Raw genomic sequence first — 12,184 nt, 5'->3', positions numbered from 1 at the left:
TGTACAAAATAGGCTTATTAATGTCAAATAGAAAACAACGCCAATTAAAATTTACAATAAGTCATTACAAGACTTTTTAATAAGGAACAAAAGCACAAACTACCTATGACAAAATGACAGAGCATGAATACATATCACAAGTGTTGAAACTGAAATGAAGCCCAGAGTGATTAACAGAATACCTGTAAGGAAAAGTGACAGGTACCACCTAAGCATGTGAGCAGCAAATTCAGCAAAGAGGAACTGTGATTCGGCACTGAAAACAATCTTAGAAACCGTTTGATATGAGATATCATTCAGGAGAAATCTGCAAAGTCCATATATATTATCGAGCCCAGATAGAAAAGGAGGGATAAGAAGGTAAATTTTCTATTTGTGATATTTATCAGATATTGCAGCTTAAATATTTTATACCACTCATTCCTGTCCACTATTTTTTTCTCTTCCCATATAAATCTGAAGAAACCCTCACTGATAAAATAATGCTGTGCAATACCCTTTATTTCTCCACACTGCATTCAGTAAATGCTTTCTTTTCTTGTAGGAAATAAGGGGAAAGAATCAGTTACTGCTATAATTAACATATGAGTAGAATAGGGGCATTTTAGACCCCTATTATTATTCCTATGTATTACATTGTGAAACTAAATTTAATGCAGGTGTGTGGTGGAATTTATAGATTGTTCCAATTCTTTTAATCCTTGTGCCAATTCCAATCCTAAAACTCATCCAGCTGAGTACAGAAATGCAATACTGTATATGTCATGATCTATGTGCTCATTCGAGCAAATAAATATAGGTTGAATTCTGAATTGTTAACAGCAGCAGCAAATTACTCATGAATGAGCTATAGAACAAGAGTTATGAACTAAAATTATTACATTTGATAAATCTTCTGTTCATGGATGGAAAAAGAATGTATTCCACTAATTTTAATGATCTGCTGCAAATTATTCTCTCAGCTTTTTTCATCATGTTACTCTACAATATCTGGTAAATAATATATAGATCTAGGAAGCCAGTCAGGATTGGTTCATGAAAAGAAAAGACCCATTTCTCTAAACGTAGAGGCGCCTTTTGGAATCACTTGTATAAAGTGGCGGCACAATACTACCAGATCAGAATGCGACCATTTTGCCGTCACTTTGAAAAGCTGTAAATAGTTACACAAGGTGCAAGACAGGAGAGGGCAAAGCACGAGGAATGAGGAACAAAGTTTAAACAAAACTTTAAGAAATCAGGTATTTCAAAGACTTCTCTCCCCCCACTCCCCCCTACACAGAAGCATGCTGAGCTACTGAATTTGAAATGAGCTGATTTCTTCTTTCAAACTGAATGTGGATGGTGAAGCTATGTGAACACTTCGCTTCTGCTCTATAAAATTGAAAGATAAAAGAGCAAGCAGTTTTGGAAATGAGGCTGCTTCTGCCTTCATTGGCCCTGGTTTCTTGCTGCTAACTAAAGAAGGGACAAGGGATTGTTGTAATGAATTAGTAATCAAACAGGGTAGCTGAGTGAAAAGGGAAGGCATGACAGTTGATAACTAAGGACATTTTCCTATTTTTAAGCGACTGTATTCCCTTTGACATTTAATTCCTTAGTTTCTTCCCCCCAGATTTTCTTTGAAGGACTTGATAGACCTGAATTCCCTTAACACTTTTATCTAGGCAAGCATGCCATTGTAGTCTGTAGCTTCACATTTACTACACTTTAAATTGGGCAGCTTAGTTCACTGTCATGGGCAATAAGGACTCAATATGGTGAGATATTTTAATATGCAGTTATTTAGTTAATTGTGTATGGCAGCTAACATTGCTAATAACAGCAGCAAACTACTTAGCAAATCAGAATGGTAATATTCTGATGGTAACAGACCTAAACTCTTTACATGACTACTATGACCTAAACTCTTTACATACTTTCTTTATATACACACTTTTAATATACCTTCCCTACCCAACAGAGTTTCCAAGTTTCAGCACAGTACAAACATGACAGGAGAGAAGGAAAATTACACAATACATCACATCAACACCAGGAACTATTCTCTTGCACATACCAAGTGAGACACCAACCTCTGCGTAACAGGAGTGTGGAATGCAGACTTCATATTCTCTGAATACTGCCAGCTCCTGGTTACAGTCACCATTTTAAGATGATGGTTATAAAAGTCAAGGTACAAAGGTTCCTTTTACTTGATAGGAAGTACATAGCAACTCTCACGGTTACTACTGCCTTTGTTGCAAGGATGAAGCACGGATTTTGGGTCATAACACCTGGGCACCCAATAGAGAAGGTCTGGACCTGGTTCAGCTGAGTGTGAATCCAGACAACTTGGCCACAGCCAAACACATAGCTGTCTGAAAAGCACAGGACAGAATGCAGTTGATGCTGCTTTGCTCTTACAGCTTTGCTTTTACAGTCATGGTGAAAATTTTATGATCCGTTGTCAGTTACACAAGAACAAATTTGCAGTAGCTCAGTTTCCCGAGAGAGGTGTACCCTGGACTTGCACCAAGAACAGAATTTATATTGTGTATCCAAATGAAAGTGCAAAATATATTTTTCCTACCTACCTATCTGAAGATTCTGAAACAATGAGATCACCTTCTGTTTGCTAGAGATGTCTGCAGCTCTGAATTACATTCTATGTTATTGCACTTGTTTTATTTTAAAGATGATATTTTAAAACATGAAGGTACACAGGGTTATGAAGAAGGCTGCTTTATAGCTGAGCGTACACAGAGTTGAGCTGTTTTTGTGCTTTGCTGAGTTTCACCAGAAGAGGGTATAGTTTGGAAAGAACTTGACGTCAGCCTGGAATTCCTATTGTGTTTAGAAACAGCAAAGGAAAAACAAGCACAAGTTTCTCTTCTGCACACTTCCAGTTACTGTGTGAAGGAATCAACAGATAAACTCCAGAAGACCTTAAAGTAAAAAGAGCAGCTTTCCATGCAAATTCGTGGAACTGAAATAAAAAACTGCAAGAGCTTTCTGTGGGATCTCCCTGCTGATTGACTCTCATTTCCGAACTGTCAATTACTTCACTTTTCATTAATCAGAACAAGGGACTTATTGCATGACATGATTTCCAGCCTGTGAATAAATATTGCTTTAGAGAATGGGAGAGAATGGAATCTGAGAGGAATTTCAAGCACTGAACAGAGGGTGAGTTTTATTAAGCAGTTTCTTCTCTTTCAAATCTTCTGGAATAGTATATTTCTCTCTTAACGTCCTGCCTTCGTACACAGCAGTCTGATGACTTGCCTTTCGCTGCAGCTTGTTGCATACCTTGCAAGGTTTTACTGATGGCAGATTTATTTCTGTAACCTTTCCCAACATTACACAGAGCCATTTGTAAGAGCTCTGATTTGCTGCCACAAATAAACTAAAACAATAAAGATTTGGAAGCAAATTAATATTTCCTCTTAAAGAAAATATCCAATACAATGAAAATGGCAGGTGACTCCAGATTTCCAGATCTGGACAGCAATGGATCAGAAAAAAATGAAGACATAGAAATTATCGTCAATGTTGGTGGGGTGAGACAGGTGCTAGATGGAGATAATCTGAACCGATATCCTGGAACAAGACTAACAGAGTTGATCAACTGTTTATCAGGGGGATATGATACTATTTTTGCTCTCTGTGATGACTATGATCCAGGGAAAAGAGAGTTTTACTTTGACAGAGATCCAGATGCTTTCAAATGTATTATTGATGTATATTACTTTGGAGAAATTCACATGAAGAAAGGGATATGCCCTATATGTTTCAAGAATGAAATGGAGTTTTGGAAAGTGGACCTTAAATTCTTGGATGACTGCTGCAAAACTCATCTGAGTGAAAAAAAGGAGGAGCTGGAAGAAATAGCCCGAAGAGTACAGCTGATTTTGGATGATTTGGGAGTAGATGCCTCTGAAAGTCGCTGGAAAAGATGCCAAAAATGTATTTGGAAATTCATGGAGAAACCAGAATCATCCTACCCAGCTAGAGTAATTGCAATTTTGTCCTTTCTATTTATTTTAATCTCCTCTGTAGTCATGTGTGTGGGGACTATCCCAGAGCTCCAGATAGTCGACTCTGAGGGAAATCATGTGGAACACCCAACTCTAGACAGCATTGAGACAGCTTGTATCGGGTGGTTTACCCTGGAATATGTACTCAGACTCATTTCTTCTCCAAATAAACTGCACTTTGCTCTGTCTTTCATGAACATCATTGATGCTTTTGCAATACTCCCCTTCTATGTCAGCCTGATTTTGACCCACTTAGGTGCCAGACTGATGGAGTTAACTAATGTTCAACAGGCTGTTCAAGCACTTCGGATCATGAGGATTGCAAGAATTTTCAAGCTCGCACGCCACTCTTCGGGGCTGCAGACTTTAACATATGCTCTTAAAAGGAGCTTTAAGGAGCTGGGGCTGCTTCTTATGTACTTGGCTGTTGGTATTTTTGTCTTTTCTGCCCTTGGTTATACCATGGAACAAAGTCACCCTGAGACTTTATTTAAAAGCATCCCCCAGTCATTTTGGTGGGCAATCATAACCATGACCACAGTTGGATATGGGGACATATATCCCAAGACAACCCTGGGGAAACTCAATGCTGCCATCAGTTTCCTTTGTGGGGTGATAGCGATAGCACTTCCTATCCACCCCATTATCAACAACTTTGTCAGATACTATAATAAGCAGAGAGTTTTAGAAACAGCTGCCAAGCACGAACTAGAGCTGATGGAACTGTACTCAGCTGTGGGAAAAGCTGGAGCCTCCCAAAATGAATTAGAAGACCTTATGAGGGAACGCAAAGATGGTCCTTCGTGTAGCGGCCGTCTAAAAGTTTCCCACAGTGACACTTTTATTCATCTTCTGTCAGATGAGAAACATTACAGGACCAGGCTTCAAAGCTGCAAATAAACTGATCTGTTGGCACTACTAAGCTTCAGACTGGAGCAAACTGACAGTCTACTAAAATGATTAGAGGGATCTGCCAGTGTTGGGACTGGGCATTGACTTTCTTTTCCAAACATGAATATAAAATAACCCCATGGCACCTTCATCAGAGTTTGGTAAGACTTTGCTTTTATTACATAAAATATTAACCAATTAAGATCTGACTGATTAGGATGAATGCATCCTGCCAAATTCCATTTGAGACTACTTCCAAGATTGAAAATTGCTTCTCGATCAGTAAATGTGTGATGTTTGGATAAGAAAAAATGACCAAATCAAAATTCTGTACCTGTAATAATAAAGGATAACAATGACACAAATAACTTGTCTTCTAAGCTTTGTTCAGTAAAAAAACAGCACTCTTTAAGATCTTAAACCAAACTGTCATTCATATAGGATTAAGTGTCCAGCCAAGTTACATGAGGTATTTTTAGCTGAGTGATAAATAAAAAGTATGAACAGTGTGGGGAGAGTGACCCAGTCAAAAGTTGGTTTCTACATTCTCCAAAGTGTAATTTGTGGTGACTTTTAAGATAAAGACCAGTTACTCTTCCAGAGGAAAAATAAATATTTGAACACTCAAATCCTTAGGATGGTAAGATCTCTTTAGACAGAGGTGTAAAGCAGAGTCAATGTATTGCGATAGTTATTAAAGCTGATAAAATAACCATCAGTACACATTTATTTACAGCAGGCAGTTTTGCTTCTACAGTTGTCTTTTAACTCATCTTTTTATACAATTGATTTTTATTTTTTTAATTCACTAGAAAAACCAAACCCAATGTATGGAGGCAGTTACATACTTATTTCTAGGCAAAGAATTTCAACCACATCTAAAATAAAGGAACTTGCAATAAAAATAAAATCTTTATTATCAATTTACAGTGGCAAATTGTCTGCCTGCTTGAACAAAATAGTACTCCATTTTATTAAATAAATTTGAACACAATCTCATACTTGTCAAAACTGTATTTGGTTTCATTGTTGCTCATTCAGTAAGTAATAGGGAAACTTATTAACAGATGCACTATTCCACGGGTCCACTCTTGCAATCTTTACCCAAGCTAGCTTTCTCCAAAGTGCGTGTGAATTTGCTTGAGTAAAGACTGAATTCTATGGGTATGATTTATACTGCTGCAATTACCTTAAAATCAATAGTTGTACCAACTTAAGACTGGTATAATGGAATGCATAATCTTCCCCCAGGTGTTTAAGTAGTAGTTAGAAGATGCACTCAAATGATAAGAGATTCCAGTACCATTATTTTGTTACATGAAGACCAACCCCTGTCCCAAATGAAATACCATGATAAAGTGGGTCTGTCAGTACTTGGCTAGATTACATGTAAGTGGTGTCTGGGGAACTCACTAAGTTTCTTCAAATTCTTCTTATGGAGTGAGGGCGGGGGTTTACTCCTATTGGATGTGTCTACATGTGCAATTAACCAGAAGCAATAAACTCCAGAGCTTCTTGCTCCTGGGCACACCATTTGTACACGTGCCCAAGACCGCAGCATGCTGAGCTGGGTCAGAGCAGCCCCAGCTGGCAGGGGTCAGCCAGCCAGCCTGGGGCTGCTCCTCTCGCTTAACATACTGTGGAGGGGCTGGCTGGGGTACAAGGGTGCTGGCAGGTAGCCCCTGCACTCAAGCAGCCTCGTACCCCAGCCAGCTGGGGCGGTGTCTACATGTGCGCTGCTGCAGAATTTTTTACTCCACAGCAGGATAGTACTATCCTGCTATGGAGTAAATTAGTTTATTCTAACCTAATAAGGGCACATGTGTAGACACAAGACATTTAGTGTGCAGCTAATTAGTCTACTGTGCAGTAGACATCTCATGTAGATGCACCCAGTAAGATCCATCCCAGAAATACATCTCCCTTGATCACTAATGATTTTGGCAGATGCATGGAGGAATAAAACCGTTTGCCTAGGGGCTCTGTGCATTTTCATGGGGTGCTGGGTCCCCTACAAGTCACAGCAAACAGTAATCAAACCTTTGCTGGCTTGTGGGGGGAAGCTAAAATCACAACTGCAGTGTTTCACTCCAACAACCTCCCCCAAGCCAATGTAGACTCCTTTGTGGAGAGGATTGGGGAAGGAAAAAGAATGCCTCATAGACAACACGCTTTGGGCTCAGAAAGCATTGTATAACTGCTATGTTAGATTGTTGGCATTAGTAGCTGCTGCATTAGTATTCTGGCTGCTGCAGTCTGTAGTTTGTTTAACATTGCACTAAATAAAAGGAATAATTTATTTTATGAGGTGTAAACTTAATTTCTAATGTCTTCACTAGGCCTGGTCTAGAGTGCAGGGCACATGCTATCTACATGACTGTAGAAAGAGCCTTGGGGGCTGCTTTGGCTTAGCAGTTTCCCTCCCTGATCCTTTTTGCCCTTTGAGAGGCTCCACTGGCTTCCCCTCCTCAGATCTGATCAGAGGTTTGACCAGTCAGGGAATGCAAAGGCAAGACACTGATTACTCCCCACCTATCCCCCAACTTCCTCTGGCCTGCCCATAAGAGGAAACATTTGGAGAGCAGGAGCTGCACCATGTTTCAGATTGGAAGCAACCAAGTGTGCAGCTCTGACTTGGCTGAGTGAGAAGCAGGCTGCCTTGTTCCTCTGCTAAGTCACACAAAATGAGGTCACGTGCTAACTGTGACAGCTCAGTCCAACCAAGACTCACTTTTGAAACTGCAAGCCTACGGACCAAACATGATCTTGGCAGCCATGTTGGCTGTTTACAGCTCACACCAGAAAGATTCCTGTTTAAACCACCCCAGACAAATTTTTTTTTACTGGTTCTTAAAACCTTCCAGTGACAGAGACCCCACAATTTATATAGACAATTTACTTCAATGTTTAGCGATGCTCATAGTTAAAAAATTCTTCGTAATTTCCAAACAAAATCTACCTTGGTGCAATTTAAGCGTATTACTTCTAATCCAGTCCTTTCATTAATCATCTTCTTTAAAACAACCATTTTTATTTGAAGACAGTTATCAAATTCTCTTTCAGGTTTTTCTTCTCTAAATTAACTAACTGCAATTTCAAGTGGAAAGCAACTGCTACAAGAGCAGTTGTGTAATGTAGTTTTAAGGCTTATTACCTCTCCCAAAAAAGTCAGTGGGACTTTGGCTACTACCTGCAGTGAGAAGAGTGGGCACTTGCTATTGTATATAGTTGCTTAGGCTTTTTCTTTTCCAAGTGAGCTCTCCCCAGGCCAACCACTATAGCACTTTGCCTTGCAGGTGTCATATAAGCAGATGAATTAAACATCCCCAGATGTCAGCTGCACAACACAGCTGTTTGTCAGGCAGAGCAGGTAGGGATGCATAGTTCTGAAAATTCAACCCTTTACCTATATCAAACCTATATCAAATCCCTTTACAGAAGGGTGAAGGGAGGACCAGACGCAGCACTGGGTATCTATTGCAGTGTAGAGCAGGCCCTAAATTAATTAGCACCCCATCTCCTCTCCTTTAGTAGCGCCACTATTCACTGTTTAGGAAAAGAGTGTTTATTTTCTTTTTGTCTTCCGGCAGTAGGCCAACCTGCCTCCTCAGTTATTCCACTGGGAATCTGCCATATGTAGCCATTCAGGGTCCATGCAGTTCTGAAAGGCTGTGCATATTTATGTCTTGATATAGCCCCAAATCTCTAGACTTAAAAAAAGAAGAAGGAAGATTCCTTCTGGCTAATAACTGATCTTGGTTACTAATGTAAATCTAGAGTAATACCCAGTGTGAGGGTGGGAAAAGTCTGGCTCCGTCTTCTTAGTCTAATAAGTCATCCCAGAGTAATCCAGGACAAGTTGCTAACATGCTAGCTAAAACAAAGTCTATTTCTATTTCTTAGGACACCAAATGAGATAGAACATAATGGAGTGGAGATTGCTTTTAAAAGTGTGGGAGATGACTGCAGTATTTTGTCACATATGGCATTTGTTTCAGTAAAATGAAAGGCATGCCATTCATTGAGGCATGCTGGAGGCTGGGTGGTATGTCACAGCTGAAAAGTCTTAAAAGCTTGAATTTAGGTTTACTGAAAAACAAGCTATGTGCCAGAAAATGCTATAACAGTTCACTCTATGTATTGCTAATTCATTGTTGGGTCTCTCTGTATTGCCGGACCCCCATGTATCAACATATGAACAACTGGAAGAAATAAAAAAGACACAATAATGTGACAAAACCCATAAAGCTATTTTCTGCCTATATATATATATTCAGGTTAACCTGTCTCAAGCTGGCAGTTTCAGCTGAGGATATTTTATTTGTTGCATAATGTTAATCTCAATCATTATTCTGGTCTGTGCTAGGGTCATCATGAAGAAATTTGATCATGTGCATTTGTATGGTAAAATGCCATAACAAGGGACAGAGAAACTTAGCCTGAGGCTTATGTACTTTTCCTGTGCCCGGGTGATGACACCTTATCCATTTCAGAAGCATTGACCCTAGTCACATGCGCTGAACTGTTGTGAGGAGTCTAGCCACTAACAGTTAATGCCCCGCTGAAGGATTTTTACTTTTTAAAAAGGAGACAGCAAGAGCATTATTTCAATAATGATCTGTGCCATACTTTTAGTACATGTAAATCGTATCTACCTGATAAACTACAAATGCTTTAGGAGAAGGGACCAAAACTGCACGTGAGATTTGTAGGCAAACAATGTGCTTGCACAATGTAGTGAATGATTTTCCAACACAATAGTTATGATCTGCTCTTTAATTTGAAAATAAATAGGAAAGATATCCATCCTGGGTTTCATAGACCAAGCCAGGAACAGGTATATAAACAAAACACTGAGATGCCCATAAAAGCGCTGGTGCACTGCTTACGTTGATGATTAGCCATACTTGGCAGAAACAATGAAACTGAAAACCACCCCAGCCACATCTGCACAAATAGTTCTGCTAATGCAAACAGAACAGTGTCTTGTATAAATTATAGTTCCCAGAGACGCTTCCTTCCCCCCTGTTTTCTCAGTATAACTCTACGAAATACCAATATTTCTTACTCATCGAGGCATTATAGTCAGGGAGTTATGTATGTAAATAAAGACTTCCCTTTTGAGCCACAGTTGGTTGAAGCAGGCTCAAAACTACTATTTTGTCAGGAAGAACAGTTCATGTACATATTGATATTCCCACATTTGAAATTAACATTAAGGCCAGGTACAGACAGTACACTTTTACCAGTATAAGTGGTCAGAAACTGGTCAGAACCCGTAACAGAACAGAAGTTTGGCACGCATAGATTCGTTTAAAAATGGTGGAACCTGGTCTACTCCACCAAACGGCAAATGTGTTTTCTGTTCGCTACTGATCTAAACTATGCCGCTTACAGAAAACCACATAACTTTGATCGATTCCGCCTCAGCCTTTTTGGATGTCTGTACCTAGCCCAGGTGTCATGAAGCGCTCTACAGCCTAGATAAATGGCCTATCACACTGGTGTAATCTGGAATTACTCCACAAGAATTAAAAGGAGCCACTGGTATAAAACTCACTAAAGTTTCATGTGAAAGTAAAGTCAGGATCTGCATATGATACTTACAACATAAATGATCAAACCTGAGGCAGTTTGCTCCCACCACATTTAACCACATTAGGTTTGAATTCAGTCACAGTGTATCTGCATTAGGGCTGCATGACTCTGTTGACCAAGCCAGGCTGTAGCATTGGAGAATGGTCATATTAATTACCGTGTGGAAAATGAACGCAGCAGAAATAATCTGAAAGCTACAGTACAGGCAGCACAACTGAACTGTTTCTCCTGTTCCTATCTATCTTTAAAATGTAGCATAGAAAACTTAACGTTGCTTCCACCACTGCTTTATATACATCCATGGAAAGGTAATGTGGTACCTTCGAGGTGGTAACCAAGACACTGGTTTCTTCACTTTAAAATGCACAGGAGTCAACATTTTAAAGGAGTAACTTTTTAAATCGGACTTCACATACAGGATGGTCTATAAATATTGTATGTAAAAATGGAAAGGAGGGCTGAATTTTGTATTGGGATGCAACCACATATCCTCCTGATTAACTTGTATTGATTACTACATTGGTTTCAATAGGAGTTACATGTGTACATTCAAGGGCTGAATCTGGCCTTTTTGTTTTTGTTCATGCATGAGAATAAATTCCTTGTATGCTGTATTTTGTAATGAACCTATCCATACATTGTACCATTTTACAGCAATAAAAGTGAAGGTTAAAAAAAGATATTTTCATTGCAACACTTGGTAGAGTTCAGAAGCTCCACAAATTTGTGAAAAATCTGAAGGGGGTTCAGATGAAAAAAAAAGAAGTTGAAAGCAAAAGTGTGATCAATACAAAAGAGAAAACTTAAACTCAAACCAGTCTGGGGCAGCGGCAACAACTTGATTAGTTATACAGTAGACTAATTAAATCTTTGGTTACTTTAACACATAACAGGACAATTCTTTATCACTAAGGGTGAAGTGACACAATCCTCTTAGACCAGGGGTAGGCGGAGTGCAGGGACCAGGTGAGGGAGGCAGCAGGCTCTAGCATGGGGCTTCTCCCACTGAGTGCTGGAGCTGCAGGTGCATGGCGCAGAGCCCTGGTGATAGGTCAGGCTCCGCTCCCTCCCCCTGTGCTGTGCTGGCTGGAGCTGCACCTGCCCCAGGCATGAGCACCCTGACCTCCCCACCAGCTACTGCTGCTAGTCAGCGGAGGCTGCATGCCATGGGGGGAGTGGGTGGGAGGTCCCTACATCCCCCACTCTCCCACACACCCCACACACCCAGCCCCTTCCCCACAACCCTCATCGACTTATACATATACTCCAACGTACCCTATGCTCTCCTACACAGCCAGACCTCTAACGACCCCCCCCAACACGTTCCCATGCTCCACCATACACACACACACACACAATATACAAGTGACACTTTATTTGAGTTATTATGCAATCCCTTCTATATACAGTATACAATCACAAGTTATGACAATTTTCTTTGTAATAAAATTTAAATATATTATAGTAGGTGCTTGACTTCTAGTGCATGATTTGGTTTTTTTCTGGTTCTAAGATGGCAACCGTCCCTCCCAAAAGGAGTATTGCAGGGGGGAGGGAGGCAGCAAGGGGAGGTCAGGGGTTAGTGGGCAGGACTTCTGGCCCCAATGTGGTGACCAGGGGAAGGGGAAATGTCAAGGGGTGGGGCTACCTATGTGGCCACTGACAGCTCACCAAAA

At 40.1% G+C, this 12,184-nt stretch overlaps 1 protein-coding gene across 1 annotated transcript; it reads left to right on the top strand.

The window, feature by feature from the left end:
• Positions 1-2,769: 2,769 nt before the first annotated feature.
• KCNF1 (potassium voltage-gated channel modifier subfamily F member 1) lies at positions 2,770-11,434 on the top strand. Its single transcript, XM_006271623.4, has one exon. The coding sequence runs from the start codon at positions 3,450-3,452 to the stop codon at positions 4,917-4,919; it is 1,470 nt and encodes a 489-aa protein (XP_006271685.2). The 5' UTR covers positions 2,770-3,449; the 3' UTR covers positions 4,920-11,434.
• Positions 11,435-12,184: the final 750 nt, after the last annotated feature.

This window comes from Alligator mississippiensis, chromosome 1 (genome assembly GCF_030867095.1).
Source record: "Alligator mississippiensis isolate rAllMis1 chromosome 1, rAllMis1, whole genome shotgun sequence".
NCBI lineage: Eukaryota > Metazoa > Chordata > Crocodylia > Alligatoridae > Alligator > Alligator mississippiensis.
The sequence above is the reverse complement of the archived record's forward strand: the minus strand, read 5'-3'. Positions and strand labels throughout refer to the sequence as shown.

What these genes read in the sequence shown, in the direction of transcription:
- KCNF1 (XM_006271623.4), top strand. Translation starts at nt 3,450, where the DNA reads ATGAAAATGGCAGGTGACTCCAGATTTCCAGATCTGGACAGCAATGGA.